This window comes from Myotis lucifugus, unplaced genomic scaffold (assembly GCF_000147115.1).
Source record: "Myotis lucifugus unplaced genomic scaffold, Myoluc2.0 scaffold_657, whole genome shotgun sequence".
NCBI classification, from domain to species: domain Eukaryota; kingdom Metazoa; phylum Chordata; class Mammalia; order Chiroptera; family Vespertilionidae; genus Myotis; species Myotis lucifugus.
Window position 1 is genome coordinate 83,903 of NW_005871705.1, and position 24,711 is coordinate 108,613.

Sequence of the window (24,711 nt, forward strand, 5' to 3'; positions counted from 1 at the left end):
TCTGGGACCACTGGCTCCTAACAGCTTACCTGCCTGCCTGCTTGATCGCCCCTGCCTCTGCCTGCCTGACTGATTGCCTCTAACCCCTCTGCCTGCCTGCCTGATCGCTCCTAACCTCTCTGCCTGCCTGCCTGATCGCCCCTAACTGCCCTCCCCTGCTGGCCTGATCTCACCCCCAACTGCCCTCCCCTGCCGGCCTGATCTCGCCCCCCAACTGCCCTCCCCTGCTGGCCTGATCTTGCCCCCAACTGCCCTCCCCTGCCGGCCTGATCACCCCTAACTGCCTCTGCCTGCATGATCGCCCCTAACTGCCTCTGCCTCGGCCCCCACCATCATGGCTTTGTCCAGAAGGAAGTGGGACATCCGGAAGATGGCCAGTCGACCTGGTCTAATTAGCATATTACCCTTTTATTAGTATAGATCTCTCACACACACACACACCCATGGAGGCTCCCTGATTTCATCAACACCACACCTGAAACATAAATGAGTCTTCACTGGATGATGATTACTGTCCAGGACCACATTACAGTATATTTTGACCCTTCCCTGAATGTAGGTTAACAGACCAATTCTGCTATAAATGCTCCTGCTATTTCTCAGCATCTCTCTCATTTGCTATTTCCTGCTGTGATAAGAGAGCTTGAATAACAAAGACCAAACAAACCATATAAATTGAGTTACCAGTCTCTGAGCAGCGCCCTGAAGCAGAATAAAGGTCAAGAGTGGACACTGCTGCCCAGCTGGTATGGCTCAGTGGTTGAGTGTGGACCCATGAACCAAGAGGTTGCCAGATCAATTCCCAGTCAAGGCACATGCCCGGGTGTAGGCTCGATCCCCAGTGGGGGACATGCAGGAGGCAGCCAAATTTCTATCTCTCTAACCCTCTCCCTTCCTCTCTTTCTAAAATTAACAAAAACATATTAAAAAGAGTGGACACTGTTGCACACCACATGAGAGAGCATCACTGAATTCCTGAGACAAACCATGTTCTCTATAGTGGTGGCTATAAGAATTAACCTTTGAGTTACTGTGTTTTTATTAGTGACTGTAGAAGTCAGTGTGAAAAATACAATGATTTCAAATTCTGACATTATTTTGGTACTTTTAATAAACAAATAGAATTTACCTACACTTCAGGAATAATTGTCCTTAAAGAAGACATAAATCCTATAAACTTGCTTCAACTCCCCAGTCTGCCATTGGCAACCTTAGCTGGGGATCTTTAAGCTCTGTTTGTATGTCTAGTCTAGGAACCCTCACAATGGTGGCCATAAGCAACTTAGTGTTTCACTGACTGATGCCCTCAATGACCAGTACCTCACTCCCCTTGGCCTTCCAATGTCATCACAGCATGATGCCTCCCCACTCATTGATACTGCATGGCTTCAGCACGGCCAGGTTCCACTGACTGGTGTTCATTTCCCTGGACACTGTCGTTATTTTCCCAAAGGAGTGAAGTCTAACAACTGAGGAAACACTACCAGGTCATGGGCAAGCTGCTGGATGAACTGAAGGGTCCTAAGGAGCAGTGAGGCCCCGCAGACACTCTCCTCCATGTCCTTTCTGCAGTGAGCACAGATGGCACTCTGTTCTGCTTCTGCTCTTGCAGGCCGGAGGTAGCCACTGATGCTCAAGCCTTGTACTCCCAAGCGCTCTGCCGACTCCTGACGGGTGCAGAGGAACTTCACCATCAAGTACTAGAAAGGACAAGAGAGATTTCAGGCGAAGGACTCAAGAGCCCTGGATATTGATGAAAGGGCGATAAGAGCCTTCTTTGGAAGGTGCTCCTATGACTTTTACAATTTATGAGGTACCAGTATGCCTACCACTGGGGACGCATCTATAACAAATAGGGGGGGAAAACACACACAATACAAATGCTGAATGAAATCTGGTTTGGGAAAGATCGTAATAAGAGAAATGTCATTACTCCCTCCTCAAAAACAGGATTAAGACAGGATGAATAAGAGAAGTATGTTTGCTCTATGGCACAGTCTTTTTGAATAGAAATCAGTTATATGCCCTAACAGGTTTGGCTCAGTGGATAGAGCGTCAGCCTGTGGACTCAAGGGTCCCAGGTTCGATTCCGGTCAAGGGCATGTACCTTGGTTGCGGGCACATCCCCAGTAGGGAGTGTGCAGGAGGCAGCTGATCGACGTTTCTCTCTCATCAATGTTTCTAACTCTCTATCCCTCTCCCTTCCTCTCTGTAAAAAAATAAATAAAATATATTAAAAAAAAAAAAAAGAAATCAGTTATATGGCAAAAACAGTCCATGAATGCCATGAGGAAGCACCTCAAACTCCCAGCGGATATATGCAACCCATGTGCTGGGGGCCCAGGACACAGCCTTGTTTGCTCAAAGCTAAAGCTATTTTCAAAACCCAACTTCTGTGCAAACTATCTGCTTCTTACAGTGAAAGCTCCTTGGTCAGGGGCCTTTCAGAATCCACTCCTCAACTGCATAAATATTTACTGAGCATTTACTAAGTGTAAACCCCAAAGATAGTTCTTATTTCTCTATTTAAGCTTCTAAGACTTACACTAGAGGTTAAAAAAATTAAGTAGCCAGATAATGTCCTAGCTATGGAAACACATCTCTCTTGCATTTATGCCTGTGCATTTGCCATTCTCAGCCTGAGATGCCCTTCTCTGCACAACTTATCCTGGCTAAAGATGGTGGCTTAATCAACTTTCCATAGTTAGCATCACACCACCTTTCCTGGAAAGCTTTCCTTAGTGAACTCCAGGTTAGGTAAGATATTTTTCTTCTGGGCTGCAAGAGCCCCCTGTATATCAGCCCATATCAGTCTCACATACATCTGTGCCTCTCACGAGACCAGTGGTTCTCAACCTTCCTAATGCCGCGACCCTTTAATACAGTTCCTCATGTTGTGGTGACCCCCAACCATAAAATTATTTTCGTTGCTACTTCATAACTGTAATTTTGCTACTGTTATGAATCGTCATGTAAATATATCTGATATGCAGGATGTATTTTCATTGTTACAAATTGAACATAATTAAAGCATAGTGATTCATCACAAAAACAATATGTAATTATATATGTGTTTTCCGATGGTCTTAGGGGACCCCTGTGAAAGGGTCATTTGACCCCCAAAGGGGTTGTGACCCACAGGTTGAGAACCGCTTCACTAGACTATAAACTCCTTGAGGGTCATATAATCATGTCTGATTCACCTCATGGGTTCCAGTGCTGGCACATGGCTGATACACAATAACCACTCGACAAATACAGAATAAAAGGAGGGGAGTGGGCCAATACATGAAGGCCACAACTCAATAATGCTTACTCTGGCAACTCTGCACTGCTGCAGCTTGATCTCTGCTTCATCCCACTCTTCTTCCAGCTCAAACCAGCCAATAGGATCATCCTCTCCAAGATCATCAGGTGAGCAACCAATCCTATAAACACAAGGCAATCACAAACATTTTCATATTCCTAAACCTCTCAAGGGTTCAATGAATAAGACACCATGTAAGTGTCATTTAACTTGTACATATGGCCTGTCAATTAACATATAAGATAGTTTGTGGTAATTTCCTCCCCATTTCTCAAACCTTCTCATCCGTGAAATGGGAATTATTATCAGTCCCAAATGTAATCTGAGAACTAAAAAGAAAGTTTGCTTCTCTAGATAACTGGTTTATCTGAAGAATGAGACATGAAGTCAAGGCATCTTAGATGAGCTACTCAGGAGTAGGGTACAATGCAACAGCTGGTATGTGTTTGTGGAAAGAACCAAATGGGAGGCAGGTTCAGTTTTGTTTCCCTGGCTAATGTACGTCTGAGCAGCCCGAGGCTTGGGCCACTAGCAACAACTGAAGGGTAAAGCTGGGCAGCCTCCAGGTCCTCAAGCTCCAAAAATGGAAAACTTCAGCCTGCAGAAGCCTCAGCATTTTCTCCTGTTCCTTAAGAAGTCCTTCAGGAAAGCAGTGCACCCTGGAGGCTAAAGAAGCACAATTGTGTGCCACTTCTTTTTAAAAACCAGACGGCCTGGCTTAGTGGTTGAGCACCGACCTAGGGTCATGGTTCGATTCCTGGTCAGGGCAAATGCCCAGGTTTTGGGCTAGATACCCAATTGGGGGTATGCAGGAGGCAGCCAATCAATGATTCTCTCTCATCACTGATGTTTCTCTCTCTCTCCCTCTTTCTTCCTCTCTAAAATCAATACAAATATATTTTAAAAATAAAATAAAAACCAGACACTTGAATGGTACTCCTTCAGGAATTAAATAACCAAGACAAAGAAAAGGCAGTCTTTTCAAGTAATCGTTCTAACTTCAGACTACGTAGCTTGTGATATAGCTAACAAGCTAGCATCACATGGATATCCTTTATGGACAGAAGAAGCACAGGATTTACAGCAAGAGGGAAAACACAAAGGATCCAGAGTAGGTTCTGTAACACAGAGAAAAAAATATTCTCTCTTTAACATAAATCCTTCTTAGCATCAACCTTTCACAATATAGTTAGTCCTAAAACCAATGGGAAAGCTGGTATTTTGTCTCGGCCCAAAATCCTGTTTCATCAATATTATGTGTTTGAGGATTTTTTAATTTACTCTTTGGGAGGCTCAAAGAAATCTTTGAGATTCAGCGAGGTGGCAGGGTGTCAAAGAGCAGAGAGAAGCAACCTTTTTCACTACACCACACAGCAGGCACGGTGGAGAGAAGCAAGCTGAGTATTAGTAGTTAAGTGTACACAGCAACCAAACAGATGGTCCTGGAGCTGACTGACCATTGTCTGGACAGAGAAAAAAAAAAGCAAAAAGATAGATGCATGTACATTAAAGTTTTGACTTCCAAACTGGAAAGGCACTGATAATATGTAGGCCAACCAAATCAGGATTCCAAAGTAGTTCAGGCTGAACCCAGAGGTAAAATCAGCAAGGGAGTAGCAAACAGGCCTATATTGAGGTTAAAATAAGTCATCCTATATAAGAAGTGAAAGATCTTGTTTGACAAGCAGGTTAAGGAAAAAAGACCTAGTTTAATATGCCCCAAGAGTGAGACATGGCTACTTAAAAACGACTATAATCTCTAATTACTATTCTAAAAGAAAAATATCTTTGAAAAAAAGAGACATATAGGGAGATTTTAGGAGGAAAATTTGATCATTTTTATTAAGAGGGCAGAATTAAGACCACTGAGTTGAAATTATAAAAATAGATTTCAACTGAACATATTCCAATTACTGTAGTGTAGTGAATTCTCTATCATTAAGAGTATTCTGCCCTAGCTGGTTTGGCTCAGTGGATAGAGCCTCAACCTGTGGACTGAAAGGTCACAGGTTCAATTCCGGTCAAGGGTATAGGCCTGGGTTGCAGGCTTGATCCCCAGTAGGGGGCATGCAGGAGGCAGCCGATCAATGATTTTTTCTCATCATTGATGTTTCTATCTCTCTCTCTCTCTCCCTTTCTCTCTGAAATCAATAAAAATATTGCCCTGACTGGTTTGGCTCAGTGGATAGAGCATCGGCCTGCAGACTCAAGGGTCCCCGGTTCGATTCCAGTCAAGGGCATGTACCTTGGTTGCAGGCACATCCCCAGTGAGGGGTATGCAGGAGGCAGCTGATCGATGTTTCTCTCTCATTGATGTTTCTAACTCTCTATCCCTCTCCCTTCCTCTCTATAAAAAATCAATAAAATATATTTAAAAAAATATATATATATATATATATTTTAAAAAAAGGAGTATTCTAGAGGCTGAATGACCATTTTTAGGGATGCTACCAAAGGAAATACAGCAAAGAGAGGGAGTTTTTCCAGATTCTTCCTATTCAGAAAGTGGTCTGTGGATGGGAGCATCAGAGTCACCTGGGAGCTTGTCAGAAATAAAAGTATCGGGCCCCACCCAGAACTACTGATTCAAAATCCACATTTTCACATAATTCTTGGTGATTCATCTGTACATTAAAGCTTAGTAATACAGTACTGGACGATAGTTAAAGGCTTCTGTTAACTCCAGCACCCCATTACCTGTGATATATAGTAGCAAAAACAGCAAGCCTGGGGTTCAACTTCATGATTTTGAACTTGCAACTAGTAACAAGGGGGCAACACTGCTCAATGACCTCTGCAACTAAATTCAATAGGTCCACTCCTAGACTTGATCTTACTGTTTCCTGGGTAACATTCCACACCATTGCCCACTCCCTACTTCTCTCAACCTGGCTTCATGATGACACATGCTTAGCTTTCCTGCTTGTCCGGCTGTTTTTCTCGTCTCCTTCCCTCTGTTGCCCCTTAAATGCTGGTGGGTCTCAGCATGTTGACCTAAGGTTGCTTCTCTTCCTAGCCCCCATACACTTCCAGAATGACCTCTTCTAATTCGTTTAAAGTTATCATTTAAATGTCTATCGTATTTGTACTTTCAGCACAAATGTCTCTTCCAGGCTCCTAACCTATTTATCCAGCTAGCTATCAAATATATCAAAGGCTTCCTAAAATATCAAATTCAAAAGGACCAAAACTAAGCACACCATCTTCCCCCACAAACCTATTTTCCCCGAGGTATTTTCTCTTTCATAGAAAGATTCTACCAATGCTCCCATCTTCCCAAGCCAAGACCCTAGAACTCGTTGATGCCTAAGCTTTCTTCCCCCTCCTGCTCTACATTCAGTAACTCAACAGGTCCTATTTGCTACTAACTTCTAGTTGTCTCTTAAACCAGTCCACATCTCTCCATTGCTGCTCTTGCTGCTCTAGCTGAGATCACCCACACCTCTGGCCTTCTGGTGACAGTGACAGCCTCTTCCATTTCATCCTGCTTCCATGCTTGCTCTCCTCCAATCCACACTGCAGGTGTGTACTTCTAAAACACACACCTGATCTAGTTCTTAGATTCCCTCAACAGCACACGCTACCCACTCCCTGCCCCACCCACCCTCCCACTGCTTTAAGGATAAAGTCCAAACCCTGAAACAGGCAAAAAGACCTTTAATGACCTGCCCTCTTCCTAGCTCTCCAGGTTCATCGCTGACCATTCTCCACTTCACAGTGCACTTCAGCAATATGGGGCCTGTCGGTCCTTGAATATGCCATACTTCTCTTCTGAGTTCTCAAATCTGCTCTTATCTTTGCTCAGGACATTCTCCTTCCACTTCTTCAAGTGGCTAATTAACTGTAACTCATCCTTTAGTTCTTAACATAAACATTTCCTCCAGGAAGCCTTCCCTAACCAGGTCAGGTGCTCTACTGTGTGCTCCCAGAACACTCTACCTTCTCCTACCTAGTATTCATAGTATTGTGATACTACCAGTTTTATCCTCTGCTTCTGAGCTAAACAGGAAGCTCCACAGAGCAGCAACTGTCAATTTGCTGATTATAGTATCTTCAGTGCCTAGCAACAGGCCTAGGACATAGTAGGTGCTTAATAAATATTTTCAATAAAAGCATGACTAGAAGGAGGGAGGTTGGGGTATGGGTAAATTTCCAAGTAGCTAAATAAGACTGAAGAGCTCAGGCAGCCCACAATTCAGGTGTGTACTATTATCCAGACATCTTGAAAATGTGTGTGCCTGGGGACCAACTTAAGAGTCTGTGAACAAATTAAAATACACATCTTCACATATGCTGTTAGAAGCAATGAATGCTCATGACCACTGAGGGTGGGTTAGTGGCACATTTTCTATAAGGACAAGAAAGCATATTTCACCAATAAGAGAATGTATACAATCTTATTAGATTTTTATTCTGTTCCTTACCTGCTTTTTACAAATTGCCTGAATTCCTTAAGTTTCCATTTGTCATATTTTTCAAACCTTTTGAAGTGTTCTTCTGCATGAAATTTATCGGAAGATGAGTTATAGGCAAATATCAACCCACACTGGGCACCAATGCCGCCACGTCGAACCTGGAAACAGAGATCTAGATAAAGTACAGCAGAAGGGCAAAGTTCTGTGGCTGTTTTCTTTCCAAGTAACATGGTTAAATTCAAATAGCTTCAAACAAAATCAAACCAACAAAGTGATCTTTCAAATACATTAAGTCCTAGGAGATCCAAGATGGCGGCAGAGTAAGTGAAAGTTACCTCCTCCCAGAAACAAATTGGAATTACAACTAAAGTATAAAACAATCAACCTGAATAACCAACTGAGGACTAACTGAACAGAAGTCTTATAACTAAGGACACAGAGAAGATGCTACATTGCAACTGGTAGGAAGGACAGAGATTCAAAAAGGACTGGCCCTGCACCCACACATGGCAGTTGAGAATCCGGAGGAATATCTCAGCTGCAAAGATCTCCCCTAAGGAGCAAGGGGTCTCAACCCCAAGCTGGGCTCCCCAGCCCAGAGTACAGAGCCAGGAAGAGGAGCTCCGTAACAACTGGATATGAAAATCAGCAGGGAGTCTGCTAGAAACCCAGGGTCCCTCTTACAGGGCCAGTGTACAAAATTTCATTCTCGGGTACTCATCCAGTGAAAGGATGACTGCTCAGAGCAAACAGGAGTTATTCAGGGAGAGATTGAGTTGTATGGCCTTGGGGAGAGGGCTAGAGGGACAGCCGCCATTGTCTCTGTGCTGAGTCCTTCTCCCACACTGCCCACAGACACCATCTTTCCTAGGGAGATCTACTGGCCCCACCTTCCCAACTCCCTGTGGCCCTGCCCTGACAAGCTCACGCCCTGCCAAGGAATCAGCTAGTTGTGGGCAGCCTGGGCCCACTGCAGTCTTCCTTGGAAAGCTCCTTAGGAGGTCTGGGAAGACTCAGGTCAGAGACACATAGAGAAAGACTGAGACCTGTGACTCTGGGGCCATTTCTCCCCTCCCCCAGATTGAACACTGCCACACCCCACATGGGAGATCTACTAGTCCCAATCTCCCACCTCCCTGTGGCCCCACCCTGCCAAGCTCCTGCACTGCTGAGGAATTAGCTAGCTGCAGGTAGCCTGGGCCCACTGCAATCTTTCAGGGGGTGTCAGAGATGCACAGGAAAAGACTGCCCTAGCCGGCTTGGCTCAGTGAATAGAACATCGGCCTGTGGACTGAAGGGTCCCAGGTTCGATTCCGGCCAAGGGCACATGCCTGGGTTGTGGGTTTGATCCCCAATGGGGGGGTGTGCAGGAGGCAGCCAATCAATGATTCTCTCTCTCCCTCTCCATTCCTCTCTGAAATCAATAAAGAAATATATATTTTAAAAAATAAAAGAAAAGACTGAGTAGTGTGGTTCTAGGGCAAAGGCCATTTATTCCCCCAAATACCCTAACCCAGTGTCACTGTTCCTGCAGAGACCTCCCTCCACATGGCCAAATCTTAAATCTGTTTTACCCTGAGGCACTCTACTGGCCTCACCTGATGGCTCCCAGAGACCCTGCCTCACTACAGAGGTCCACAGCCCCCAGCAGAGAGTGGCTGGCCTTGGGGTACTCTGAGACTTTGGTTGAGTGGCTGAAGACCCAGCGCTGGTGCCAAGTCTGAATCTGCCTGGGGACTTGAAGCTGCCTCATGGCACTTGTGTACCACCAGAGGCTCTTTCAATGGCTGAGCCTAACAGGCACCTGGCAGGTGGGAGCCAGGTCTCAGGGTGCACTGGGCCTTTTGCTGACCTGCCCCAGACTCAACACCGATAGAAGCTGGCCTCAGTACATGGCTCGGCCCCTCCCCCACACACCCAGGCCCAGCAGAGGCAACCACCAAACCAGAGAACCTTTTGTAGCTCCTAATGGGTAGCTCAGGGCCAGTTACAGACAGAGTCTGACATTGACCTGCACAAGAGTCCCTCCCAAGAGGCACACCCAGAACCAACAAACCCAGTGCCAGCTTCAGACCACATCAGAGCATGACCCAATTAGCTCCACAAGTGGCACACTCAATGGGAGATCTCAGCAGACACCAGACCTTTCTGGGACAAATTTCACTTCGTGGTGTCAGCCCCTGCACAGCAGTTCATACACTGTGGTTGCGGTCAATCCTCATAGTCAGCCAGCCTGAGGGTCAACCCCACCCACAGACAGACCAATAGCAATCAAGACTCAACTACAACAGGAGAGCTCACATAATCCACACAAGGGACATTCCTAGAGCACCTAGCTCAGGTGATCAAGGACACTTCCACTGGGCCCCACAGGACACTTCCACTGGGCCCCACAGGACACCTACTACATAAGACCACCCTTCCAAGACTAGGAGACATAACAGATCTACCTAATACATAGAAACAAATACAGAGAGGCAGCCAAAATGGGGAGACAAAGAAACATGCCCCAAATGAAAGAACAGGAGAAATCAAATACATTAAGTCCTGGAAAAGTTAGAAAGCTGCATCCTAAGAAATGATTCCTTACCTTTCTCAATCCTATATTCACACCATTCACAAGCTTAAGAATCTATTCACCTTTGTGTCCCTGCCCTCTGCTACAGGCCTGACATAAAAATCATTCAATGTCCAATGAAAAACAATGACATGGACCTCTGAACTGTAACCCTATTTTTAAAAACGTTAGTAATATTGCTTAAAGAAGATAACAGAAGAGTTACCATAATTCTGATCTGTGTAACTTGGAGGGCAGATTCAGTTGCTGTAGAAAAAATAGTACTTGCTCTGGTTTTTCCAGTCTCTGTGAGAAAACCTGCAAAAAAAGAAAAACTAAAATTAGGATGACTGACACTTATTTATAACCCTAAGAACTAAGATCAACAAAAACAAACCATGTCTTTTGAGGCAGGGGATAACTAGTTCATCTTCGAATTTCATGGAAATTAGGAAAAGATTTCCTCTCAGGACAGATTCAACCCCACTGACAAACCCCTAGGTATCAGACCACTGGCCAGGCACAACTTCCTCAGGGTACAATTGGCTCAATCTTATTGGCAGCCCTGCTCTGAGATTATACAGAAATAAAAAAGTTTATAAAAACTGTGACTTTCATTCAAAAAGACAAAAGACTGGACAATCAATCATCTTTCTGAGCCATTCCTAAAACAATGACTGATGTTTGACTTGCCTGACAAAGGTAAGCAGGCTTAGAGGCTGAAAGAGGGATTAGATAGCTTTTAGAAGACTCTGTTGTGAAAGACTTTAAAATGGGGAAAAAAAGATTCCTAGATGTTCTGTGTAGCACACTGTGTTATCTCCACCTTTCATGGTCTCAGGCTATTTTACATTCTGTAAATTGTAGACTAATGACAGTAACGCAAATGATTCCTGTCTACAAAAATAAAACTTGTGTTCTATGGAAATGCAGCTGACTATTCCTTATGAGTAGTGACCATTTTTGTATGTATTTGTAGATTCCTGTCAGCATTCCTACTGGTCTATGTGTATTTTATGAAATCTTTGAACTTTTTGTAACATCTTACTGGTTCCCTCATTAATGACACACATAAAATGTTTGATGTGTTCAATTTATAGTTGTATGAGATCACAGTTTACCCTTTTTGTTGTTAATTATCTACACTAATAAAAGAGAAACATGCAAATTGGTGTCACTCCATTACACCCACCAGCCAATCAGGATGAGTATGCAAATTAACCCAACAAAGATGGCGGTTGATTTGCATATGCAGGTGCGGAAAGACTGAAGATGACTGAAGACTGAAGAGGCTTGGCTTCTCCACTGCAGCCGGAGCGGAGAAGCCAAACCTCGCTGCGGCCCAACCAGAGAAGCCAAGCCTCGTTGCTGCAGCCGGAGAGGAGAAGCCAAGCCTCGCTGCTGCGGCCCGAGTGGAGAAGCCAAGCCTCGCTGCAGCCACAGCAGAGAAGGCTTGGCTTCTCCGCTACGGCTGGACCAAAGGCCTGGGCCCCAGGTGCCGGAGGAAAACCGGTGTTGGCAGCCAGGGGAAGGAAGGCCTATTGTGCGAATCTTCGTGCAATGGGCCTCTAGTTCTTTAATAATTCACAAAACTGCCTGCTGCTACACCCAAGGCTGCCTTTCTCTTTCAAACCTCTGTAAATGCATCTGCTAAAGTCAGCACTAACCAACCATTCTTCCTGGGACTATGAATTGCTCTAGACCCGTGGTCGGCAAACTGCAGTTCGCAAGCCACATGCGGCTCTTTGGCCCCTTGAGTATGGCTCTTCCTAAGCCTTAGGAGTACCCTAATTAAGTTAATAACAATGTACCTACCTATAGAGTTTAAGTTTAAAAAATTTGGCTCTCAAAAGAAATTTCAATCGTTGTACTGTTGATATTTGGCTCTGTTGACTAATGAGTTTGCCAACCACTGCTCTAGACCATTCTGCCTTATCAAGAGGAAAACACTAAACCAGTTTCATGCTTCTTACTTCATTATATGGAGTTCAATAAAACAAAAATTTGTGAAGTCAAATTTCCATAAGACAATACGCAAAATTTGTCACCAACACCAAGAAATTTAAATCCAAAAAAACCTTTACTAATTCACAGAGAGTAGCTATTATATAATCTAGTTCTATCAAATAGTAATTCTACAAACAATTTTAAGAAACCATATAGCCAGAAAAATCACACAAATTCCACTAAGCAATTAATACTAAAAACTACATCAATTATTGAACTGACACTTTCCCAGGGGTCTGGATGCCTCTATCTTATCAAATCTATTGTAAAGGCTGAAATACTGCCTAGAAATTAACTGATTAGTCAGCACTTTTAGTCTCAAAGTAGCCAAAGCAATACTTTAAGTCAAAAGAATCAGACTCTTTTTATCTATTTTTTAAAATATATATTTTTTTATTAATTTCAGAGAAGGAGGGAGAGATAGAAACATCATTGATGATAGAGAACCACTGACTGACTGCCTCCTGCACACCCCCTACTGGGGCTTGAGCCACAACCTGGGCATGTGCCCTGACTGGGAATTGAACTGTGACCTCCTGGTTCATAGGTCGACGCTCAACCACTGAGCCACATCGGCTGGGCAATCAGGCTCTTTTTAAATAACACTGCCACCAAATACACATGTAAGCACAAGAAGGAAGGAAGAAAGGGAGAGAAGGAGGGAGGGAGGTAAAATGAAACCTTTCTGCTTCCTTTTACTGGTAAAAAACAAAACAAAACACAGCTCATGTGTGTAATTGTGATATTTTAAGGCAACATTTGTTTTGAAACCATGCACCCTTACTCAATTTATGATCTTAAAATGCCAAGGGGGAAAATAACCAATCACAGATTTAAAGAATTTAATAAATCTACCCCTTCAGTTATATTGGCAGCACCCTGCATTCCTTTAAAATACCAGACTGCGGCGTTGGCTCCCAGGAAAGTCAGCCCTCTAAGTGCCAATGTTGGGGTCCTCAGGCACTCTGTGCAGCAAGTGGCACTAGTCCAGACCTGATAGTTCTCGCAGCTGGGGAGTTTACAGCGTACCAGGAAAAGGGCTTTCCTGCCTCTAAGAGGAAGAAACAAATCACTCCTCAAAACCTAGCAGTTCTGGCTGAGAGGACTTTCCCCTGTCCCACCTGTGTCCTCAGGCCCAGCTTTGGTAGTACAGCAAGACCAAAACCTACTGGAGTTACAAGACCCAGCTAGTGATGGCTGTTGAGCAAGCGGCCAGGAGAAACTGAGTCTCCTCCCCATACCATTCACATCCCACACACACAACAAAAATAATAAGTCCACAAACTACTACTAGTTCACAAAACCCATCCATCCCAGGGAGAAGAGGTACGTGGATAGGACACAGGGAGAATAACAAAGTATTCAAATCAGACCAGGCATAGTGCTGGCAAATGCTTCTGATAGCTACAGAAAAAAACGTGGTTCTTGCAAACTTAGAATAGCATTAAAAATGCACATACTGATTTTTAAGACAATGAGAGTACTCTGTATAATATAATGAATAAATGTCATTATAAATTTGTTTAAACCCACAGAATATGCAAAGAGCCTTTGGCAGAGTGGTCTGGTCTTGCCTTTCCTGGATGGGGGAGGGGGAGAGGGGAAAAGGAAAAGAGCTGCCACAGCCTCCTCCCAACCCTACCTTGGATTAAGGTGATTCAGAGGCCTGTGGTGGCCTTCAGTATCGCAGGAAATGGATGCAGTGAAGAAAATGTCTTTGCAGAGGTTGAGCTGCTCAGGAAGAAAGACTGTCTACTGCAAGAGTCTATTGCTTAAGAAGACTACCAAGTAGAGGAGGTGCAACGGGGAAAAGCACGTTTTCCCAGAGGTCTTTACTTCATTGGTACTAAGAATGAATACAGGCCCGGCCAGCATGGCTCAGTGATTGAGCGTCGACCTATAAACCAGGAGGTCACGGTTCAATTCCCGGTCAGGGCACATGCCTGGGTTGTGGGCTCGATCCCCAGTGTGAGGCATGCAGGAGGCGGCTGATCAATGATTCTCTCTCATCATTGATGTTTCTATCTCTCTATCCCTCTCCCTTCCTATCTAGAATCAATAAAAATATATTTTTAAAAAGAATGAATACAGGAAACAGAACAGAGAAGAGGGGACATAGAGAATGTGTGAGATCTGTGTTGCTGTGAGGAAAGCAAAGGACAAACCAAACTCAAAGCAGTAAGGCCAATTCCTTTCAATTTTTCACAATTGCTAGAACATTCCACTTCCTTTACTGAATTAGCAATAATCAAAGCAGAAAAATGACTAGAAAGGGGACATATGCAGGAGACTAACTGGCTGGCCAACAAGATGGACGAGGAAGAGACTCACAAACACCCCGCTGGATGAGGAAAAGAGCTACCGCAACATTGAAGAGAACATCAGTGATTATCATGCTGACACTAGGGAAGGAGTGAGGCTTGCTTCCCACACATCAAATGCCAGACTGGCCAGACTGAAAATACCCTCTTCTTAAATTATGTTTTCAGCTCTACAGTGCTACTGATCCACTGAGTTTCTTAAACTTTAAGATAACATAATAAACAATCTGAACTTTGAAAAGGTAACTTTTTATATTCCAAGAGAAAGAGTCCTTGCTTTCCAAAGGCTCTCAACTACTTTGTTTACAGGTGACTGACACCTAGATTATAGATTATAGTGCTGTAGTAAAGAAACCACACCAATGGTTCTGGGACTACTGTCAATCTGAAGGGCAACGTGACGTGATGACTGCGTATCCTGAAAATCTCAGTCCAGCGTGCGATTTCACAAAGCTGTCTAGTGAGCTCACTGTGGTTCTTTTCATTCACTGGAAACAGATCCACCACTCACCATCCCTCGTCCATGGTTCAACAAGGAGGTTTTCAGGTCCCGACTTCTCTTCTTTTCCTTTGACATCACAGGCCTGCAAAGTCAACTGGAGAGGCTTACCTGATCACAGGGAAGAGAGAGAGTGCATTAAGCCAGCGCTATGAGGAAATGAAAGCTATTTAAAATATATTTTTTAAATATGTCCCCTAGAAAGGGGACATATGCAGGAGACTAACTGGCATACTGAAGGCCACCACAGGCCGCTGAATCCCCTGAATCCCCACCAGGGGAAAGGGAGTACCTGTGGCCACCCAGATTGCTGACTAAAAATTTACCCATTTAAAAGTTAAAACAGCCCCAGCCGGTTTGGCTCAGTGGATAGAGCGTCAGCCTGCGAACTGAAAGGTCCCAGGTGCGATTCCGGTCAAGGGCACATGCCCGGGTTGTGGGCTCGATCCCTAGTGGGGGACTTGCGGGAGGCAGCCGATTCATGATTCTCTCTCATCATGGATGTTTCTGTCTCTTTCTCCCTCTTCCTTCCTCTCTGAAATCAATAAAAGTATATATATATATATATATTTTTTTTTTTTTTAAAGTTAAAACAGAGAAGTAATATTAGACAACAGTTGACACCATCTTCTGTGCTTTTCTAGAAGACAAAATACAGCTTATCTCCCTAAGTGAGTTTAAGAAGAGCTCTCTAGAATAACCACTAATCAGAAACAAAGCAAACTGTAAGATAGAGATTAATACCATAGATTCAATATATTTGGAGGTGGGAACATTCCCAAAATACTATTTTGGAGCCAATAATTTTTATTGTGATTGCATTTAAAAATATAAATAATGTCTTAGGGGTTTGAGTCTTATTACTTTAAAACACCTCGAGACAAATTTTTAAAGTTCTAAGAATTGTAAAAATCAACATTTGCTATGATAATCTGAAAACTTTCCTTTTTTCCTTTGTTTTAATAATATAATGAATACCCATGAACCTCTAACCCAATCCAGAATTAGAACATTACCAATAACGAACATTCCCCGCCCCTCCCCCCATTAGTCCTCCCTATCCAGTGCTCCCTGCCCAAATGACTGCTTACCTGAATATAAGCAGTATATTCCAGACACTATGTATCCCTCTCATCCAGCCATACTGCTACGCCCCCCCCCCCTCCAAAAAATGACCTTTCCAAATTTAGGAGAAAACCTGAATTTATAAGACATCAATTGTCTGACTTCAAAAACTAAACATAAAATAAATTAACTGATATTAAGGCAAAGGTACCAATACCATAGCGGATATATCATAATAATGCCTCTATTACTGAAGAGAATGGGATCCAATCTGTACTTCGTGGACAGAAACTTTAACACAAGAGGCTGAATGGCAAGTAAGTTGTTCCTCACATGCCAACTGTAGTCATTTGGGAGTAGCTGTATGGGCTTCCCTGTTGAGAAGGATTAGGAGGCCCCGTCCTGGGCAAATAGAAAAGTGTAAGATGGATTGCCCAGGAGGGGAAAGCGGTGGCAGGCATGTACGTATGTCCATATATGTCCTCCAATCAGCTATCATAGGGATGCATTCTAAGACAAGGATCCTTTGCATTGTGTCAGGGCTAGTTCCCTCCCTCTTGCAGGTGAGAGGTACTCAAACTTCCCAACCTTCTTGGCCTACATAATGAGACACTCCTGTACTTCACCAAAGATGGCTATGACCAAATGGCTACCAAGCCTGAGTGATTAGGCCAGTAAATCCTGGAAGTACAGCCTAGTGGACACTCAGATCCTCTTCTGCTGATGCTGCCATCAATAAACCAACATCCCCCTTCTTCCTCCCAACCCCAGTGAAAGAAGGTATATTCATCCAGGAATTGTGGTATATCTACAACAACTCAGTGTACAAACTACCCAAAAAGATAAGAATATGCCAGAAATTCCCACTTGGACAATGGTTTTATGACTTGTCCATCATGCCTATGGCACTCCTTACCATATTTAAGGAGTAGGTTCTGCCTGACTGATGCCATGGATGAGATGAGGGACGAGGCATCATAGTGTGTGTCCAGGTGGTCTGTGACAGTACACAGAGAGCTCAGCACTTTAGCAACACTTCCTCTTGCTAGTGCAAAAGCCAGGAGAGTCAGCTCCACATCTGGGGTAGAACAGCAGCTATAAACAAAGAGCAAAACACTTCACTTCTTAATAACATGAGAAAATCCAAGTAAGCTCAAACCCCATGTGAATTTCACCTGAAGTAAAGTCAACCTGCCATGTACTTCCAATATGTTTACCAGAAATACTTTTTCAAAATCCTTAAGATAAACGAAAGAAAAACTAAACCAATCCAGAGAATCAGATAATTAAATCCTCACTTCTGTAACCTTAATCTGTAAACATTAAATAATACTAATATCAATTTTAACAAGTCAAACTTTACAAATCAAAAATAAATAAATCAAACATAAATAAGCAACTGCAATAAGCCTCTGCTATTAAGAAGGCTTGGGTAGCCCAGACGGTGTGGCTTAGTGATTGAGCATTGACCTATGAACCTGGAGGTCATGGTTCGATTCCCGGTCAGGACACAGGCCCAGGTTGCAGGCTCGGTCCCCAGTGGGGGGCATGCAGGAGGCAGTTGATCAATGATTCCCTTTCATCACTGATGTTTCTATCTCTCTCTCCCTCTCCCTTCCTTGCTCTGAAATCAATAAAAACATATTTTTAAAAACAAAGGCTTGGATAATTATTTGGCTTGGCAAGAGAGGTAAGGGTTTATTTCTTCAAGCACCAAAAACCTATTTTAGATCAACTGCACATCACATTATTCTGCCTTTTTCAAACACATGACCATGAAACTTTAAAAACTATCCAGATGGCCCAGGGCCTGGTTTTCTTTCTAATATAGTAATGTCACTATATCAGAGCTAAATGTTCCTACCCTAAGTGATCCCCACTATCAAGGTGCCCTTCCCCAGTTTTATAGACAGTCAGGCTTCTTAGATCTGTGCATAGAGTAAGCAGTTCTGAGTAAGGCCACAGGCTGGGGATGTACATGAACTGAGAAGTTTTGTACTTTGTACTTTGGAACATCTGTTCTAGCTGAATCAGAGGACTACTCCCTCTTTACCCCCAATTCCTAAAGTCAGGTGATATTGCCAGATAATGGAATTTATACCAAAAAGGAAACATTTTTAATGCAGCTCTTATACATTTTTAGAAATTTAACAAGCATATATACCTTCTATTTCCCACAAATCCCACCCCATCAACCCTGACTTTACCTAGTTATCCTTATGAGGAAGCTGTCCACTTCTTCCAGAACGTTGGGAGACAGGAAAGTTGAGCCATCTGTAGATCCTGGTGAAAGGGACAGTGGAGGCATGTGCTGCAGTGCCTTCCTAGAAGGGTAAAATGTAAAATCAGGACAAACCCAGGCAAAAAAATAAATTTAACAGTGTATCAGACAAAAAAGAAATCATCAGAAAGCTTGTCTCGATAAGTCCCTTATAAACAAACAAAACATGGTACATAACATACATCCCTTTTTTCCCCAGTCATCATGGTGCTAAGTAGTTAAATAAGGTTTCTTTCTATACATACAATATTAATACTTCATTGCTTCTGAAGCTGGTTGTTTTGCCTTATATGTTATTACTGGGTCTTTTTGCTCTAGCAGTTTTTAAAAAGAAGATTTTCAAAGGTGCTCTACATTTAAATATAAATAAGTATAGTGGTCTTGAAAAGATTTCATTCATTAGTGAAAAGGGCCCCCCTTGGAACCTGGAGTCCAAAGACCTAGATTCAAATTGATCCATCACTGCCTGGTCATGTACGCAGGGAAGATCACAATATCTTCATCTATAAAATGGGGATAATTTTTACAGATACATTTCATAATATGCCTGTAATACTATACAGCATCTGAAAGTGCTTTATCAACATAAAGTGCCATATAAATGTGAGCAACTGTTACCCAAAGGATAATAGGAATGGCATGTGTGATTGCTTCACAGGACTGGAGTTGCAGGCATAAACAGGAAACAACAGGGCATCTGGGGCTGAGCTGCTGACTAGGTCTCCATGATCAATGATCAACGGTTGCTCAGTGACAGTCCCTAATGGGTTAGAGAAGAACGAGTATACCTTGAAGTAACTAGAAAGCAGAGAGAGTAACTTACTGAGTATTGCGCAGCACTGTCTGGACAAAGGCTGGATTTGTCTCCATGGAAGCCGTCACCAGAGATGTCAGCAGGGACCAATACCATATTGCAGAAGCATCTGAGACTGAGACCCCAGACTTCTTAACTCTCTGAAAGCCAACAGCCCTCAGACCATGAATTCTAGTGTCACATCCATCACTAAGACAACGCTTTATGTTAATCTGAACATCTGTCAAGTACAAACAACAAATTTAGTATTGGATTAGCTTCTTTAGTTCAGCAAAGCTAGGCTCCCAACTAAAAAAACAGCAAAATAGTATTCATATTTCAAATATAAAATTCTGAAGCTACACCTTGATGCCAGAAATAAATAATGTATACAATGAGCTAGTATATAATAAACTTGTCAAAAAAGCATTGACCAATCTAAGGAATCATAGGAATAATGTATAAGATTAAGAATGGCCTGCCCTGGCTGGGTTGCTCAGTTGGTTGGTGCATCATCCTGTACACCAAAAAGGTTGGGGTTTGATCCCCAGTCAGGATGCATATAGGAGGCAACTGATCGATACTTATCTTTCACGTCGATGTTTCTTTCCCTTCCCCTCTCTCTAAGAATCAATAAAAACATCCTCAGGTGAGTATTAAAAAAAACTAAAGGGGGCTTAAATCTTTTCATCACAAAGCTTCATTGGAATTTATGAGTCCTAAAAATTAACACAAACAGCATTTTTAAAATCCTGATTAAATACATAGTAAGACAATTTATAGAATTTTTTTCTAGAGTTCTGAAATTTGGATTTAGTTCTAAAGCAGTAGCTAGGTCATAGCAGTTGTAAGAATTTATTTTTAATAATCAGGTCCAAATAAATGACATAGGCATGACCCACTTTTAAGAGCTGTCATTAAATTGCTTATTTGGGTTGGAGAGGAGAAGGTCAGAGTTAAAAAGGACACAGTGTAAGACAGGAAGCTTCTACTCCACAAGTGTAACTACTTCTTTGCCTAGCGGTGAGACACAAAGACTCTACCTCCCTAGGCCTCAGTTCCTTTGGGCAAAGTAAGAACACTTCTTTTGGCCCAGGAAAGCTTTAGAAGAAATGAGACAAAACATGAAGCATTCCACTTGCCTGAATGAAATAAGCCTGGAAATAAATCACAGAATTGTGATTATTTCCAAAATGCTATATGTGAAGCAAGATTTTAAGAGTACAAAAATGGAAACAACCTAAATGTCCAAGAATAAGAGGGGAGGTTAAAATTAAGGCATATTTGTACAACACTAAAGGTATGCATGACTATATGATATGACATGTTAAAAAATTACAAAAGAGCAAGTACAGAATGTCACTATTTTTGTTAAAAGACATGTAGAGACAGATGTAAATATATGTACACAACCTATTTTTTTAAATGTGTGTGTACATATACACACAACATACACAAATACAAGAAAAGGTCTGAAAGGATCCACGCCAATGAATTCACAGTGACAATATCCCTGGGTAATGGGATTTTGAGTAATTTTTGTTTATGTATATTTTTCTAATTTTCAGTAAGAAAACAAGAATAAAATATTTTTAATTTAGAAAGGCTTTAGCCTTAGCTGGTTTGGCTCAGTGGATAGAGCATTGGTAGTGGGCTGAAGAGTCCCAGGTTCGATTCTGGTCAAGGGCACATGCCCGGGTTGTGGGCTCGATCCCCAGTAGGGGGCATGCAGGAGGCAGCTGATTGATAATTCTCTATCATCATTGATGTTTCTCTCTCCCTCTCCCTTCTTCTCTGAAATCAATAAAAATATATTTTTTAAAAATAGTGAATACATAAATAAATAAGGCTCTACTGCCCTGGCTGGGTGGCTCAGTTGGTTAGAGCAGTGGTTGGCAAACTCATTAGTCAACAGAGCCAAGTATCAACAGTACAACGATTAAAATTTCTTTTGAGAGCCAAATTTTTTAAACTTAAACTATATAGGTAGGTACATTGTTATTAACTTAATTAGGGTACTCCTAAGGCTTAGGAAGAGCCACACTCAAGAGGCCAAAGAGCCGCATGTGGCTCGCAAGCTGCAGTTTGCCGACCACTGGGTTAGAGCATCATGCCATACACGGAAAGGATGTGGATTTGATTCCCAGTCAGGGCACATTCCTAGGTTGCAGGTTCACTCCCCGATCGGGAAGAGTATGGGAGGCAACCAATCTCTCTCTCTCTCTCTCCCCCTTCTCCTCCTCCTCTTTTTCTCTCTCTCCTCTCTCTCTCTCAAATAAATAAAAATTAAAACGGTTTTACCTCTTTTCTATACTTTTAAAAACACTAAACAGGTGAAATCATTTCTTGTGCATCATGAGAAGCATATCAAATCTTCAAAGAAAAACTAAAAGCTTTGCCACCTCAGAGGTCTCTGTGCTAAAAAAGATTACAGTGGGGCCTTGACTTACGAGTGTCCCGACTAACGAGTTTTTCGAGATACGAGCCGTCTCTCAGCTGATTTTTTGCTCTGAGTTGCGAGCTAAAATTCGGGTTACGAGCCAGCTTCAGATACCCCACCGCTAGTTGGCACAGTGAACGTCACAGTGAACCCCACAACATCAGCCCAGCATCACGTGTCTCACTCGTTCACTTTTTGATTTGACATACGAGTAATTTGAGTTACGAGCTCCGTCACGGAACGAATTAAACTCGTAAGTCAAGGCCCCACTGTACTTCCTTCCTCCTTCCCAATCCCCTTAGTTAGAAGGGCAAGATGCTTCTTGGTTCACTCACAGAGCTGACTGATGTTAGCATTTTCCAGCAGTGTCACGTAGCCAGTGACATTGCTGGGAATGTGCACGTCACGGACTTCCTGAAGATCGCTGGCATTCCTTCCCACTGCTACTGTCACCTGCTGCGGCATGTAGCTCTGGTCAGTGGAAGCCACTGCAATGGATAGGTGCCTAAGTACCACATCTGGCTTCATTTTTAAACTGGAAAAAATGGAGAACAGAAACAACAAATGTTTACATAAGTCAAGAATTGGCAGGTTCCACAAGTCTCATCTCCAAGACCTTATATTTGAAATTCCCAAAGACTGATTTTCCTAAAACCAACTTACTTGAAATGCTGGCTATTAGTTTCGAAGTTCTTATGCTTTCCCAAATCTCTAAAATTCATTTATCTTCAAGATTAACCTTATATTTCCTTTTAAGCTATTAGTACAGGCAGGAAAATACAATATAAACATTCTGATAAAATCCTTTTACCTGGCAAGAAGCAAATTCTAAACTGTATCCAAAGAACTAAGCATATGTCCTCATCTACACATTAGATGGCTAAAGATCATATGAACCCTCTTTGACAAGACATGATAATTATTTCTATTTCCACCAACTGAAATTAGCCCATTCTCTGAAGGGATAGATGAAAATTTACATAGCAGCTTCAGAACTTCTAGAAATATCAATTTCACTCTGGGATTCCTGACTACCCTCTTCCTCTTCTAAACTAGCCAACTCAGTTGATACTAATTGTTTTTAATGTTCAGAAAAAAAATCTTAAAAAGTGAAATCACATCTGATATATGAAAAGTACTTGCCCATTATACCATTTTCCTGAGAAAGTAGTGAAAAAAATCTGAAATCAGTATCATAAAACATTAGCCAAATGCTATTTTCTCCCTTAAAATATCAAGCAAAGAAATTATCTATGTTTATGACCACGTGAACCAAGTTACATATTACCTGATGCTTTTACTTGATTCTTAAAGCACCTTCATAAATAATCACAATAAGAAAAACACAAGGCAATTAAGTAGAAAATATTTTAAAATTAAAAAAAAATTTTAATGCACTGATGGGATAAGAGAAAGAAAGCAGGTAATTTTCTTGAACTTTCACTCAAAAATTGGTATCATACCACCCACCGAATCCAGTGTGAGCGGGCACTGCCATCTGACTGCCAGTAAGATGATGTTTCTCCATTTGTCATCTTGTCAATGTCTGTAGGGTTGGAGGATGTTTCTATATAAGCATAGCACTTTGCTATTGACTTGAGCTTATCCATCTCTGGGCTTCCAGTTAGATCTCCAGGGCTTTCTGCAAGAAAAACCAGATTTTATCATAGGACATCTCTTTCACAAAGGCAGGGGGGAAAAGGAGGAATCATTTAAAATATATATATTGATTTCAGAGAGGAAGGAAGAGGAAGAGAAATAGAAATAGAAACATCAATGATGAGAGAGAATCATTGACCGGCTGCCTCTTGGGGATCGAGCCCGCAACCTGGGCATGTGCCCTTGGCCAGAATCGAACTTGGGATCCTTCAGTCCGCAGGCCAATGCCCTATCCACTGAGCCAAACTGGCTAGGGCAGAAGGAATCATTTAAAATACCCAGCCCCTTTCCCCAGCTGCCAGTATGTGCTTGGTCCTTCCGAGGGAGTTAAGGCCAAGTTGGGGTGAGGCCCTCACTTCATCCAGCGCTCGCCCAACACTTGCCCACACCATGGCCTCCCCGTCAGAGCTCGCCGGCTTCTACTCTGCCCTCATCCTGCATCATGATGAGGTGACGATGTAAATGTTGAACCTTTCTGACCAGGCTTGTTTGCAAAGGCTCTGACCAATGTCAACACTGGGAGCCTCATGTGCAGTGTGGGGGTCCTGCTCCTCCACCACTGCTGCCTCAGCTGAGGAGAAGAAAGTGGAGGCAAAGAAAGAAGAATATGAGGAGTGTGATGATGACATGGGCTTTGGTCTTTTTGACTACAACTCTTCTGTGACACGTGCAATAAAAAGCTGAACACTGGGAGGGGAAATCTAATAGAAATATGCTTGGCACTTGGCCCTAGAAAAAAAAAGTTCCTTAAAATCTCCTTCCAAAGAACCCATACAAATCAGAAATTGGCCAAGGACCGCTCCATGAGCTCATTATAGCACAATACTTAAATCACTGATGTATTTGCAAAACCATGCCAAGAGAAGAAAATGGTATTTTATAATTTAATTTACATTTCTTTAATTATGAGTGAAACTTTTTAAGCTACTAGTTTGTAGGACATTTGTATTTCTGAGTATGAGCTGGTCCTACCCTTATCTATTTTCTACTGGGTCATAAGTCTTCTTATCAATTTACATTATTTCACATACATTATATAATGTATATATACACATACATATAGATGATATATCCTGAGTGTATACTGTGAGCTGGGTACTCTTCCATACATGTTTTATGTATTAATCCGTTTTGGAGAAGAGGAAACTAAGGCCCAAAGAGTTAATTGCCCAAGATCGGTGTTAGTAAAAAACTGAATCTGTCATATATTCTTCTTTTTTTTTATTATTTATTGTTGAAAGTATTACATATGTCTCCTTTTCTCCCCATTGACCTCTCCCAGCCCACCCCCGACCTGTCATAATATTCTTGTGCCCTAGAATGTCATTTGTCTTTTCACTCTGCTTACATTTTTTGCCATACAGAAA

At 42.4% G+C, this 24,711-nt stretch overlaps 1 protein-coding gene and 1 pseudogene across 1 annotated transcript in view; one reads left to right on the forward strand and one right to left on the reverse strand.

Moving 5' to 3' along the window:
* Nucleotides 1–24,711, reverse strand: part of ZZEF1 (zinc finger ZZ-type and EF-hand domain containing 1) — a 113,438-nt gene that overhangs the window by 67,464 nt on the left and 21,263 nt on the right. The window contains 10 exon segments of the mRNA XM_023746331.1: nucleotides 1,485–1,700; nucleotides 3,317–3,428; nucleotides 7,732–7,880; nucleotides 10,506–10,597; nucleotides 15,119–15,217; nucleotides 17,088–17,266; nucleotides 18,379–18,495; nucleotides 19,276–19,486; nucleotides 22,021–22,220; nucleotides 23,156–23,327. Of these exon segments, the coding sequence (XP_023602099.1) occupies nucleotides 1,485–1,700; nucleotides 3,317–3,428; nucleotides 7,732–7,880; nucleotides 10,506–10,597; nucleotides 15,119–15,217; nucleotides 17,088–17,266; nucleotides 18,379–18,495; nucleotides 19,276–19,486; nucleotides 22,021–22,220; nucleotides 23,156–23,327 (1,547 nt within the window).
* Nucleotides 23,642–24,209, forward strand: LOC111823758 (annotated as a pseudogene).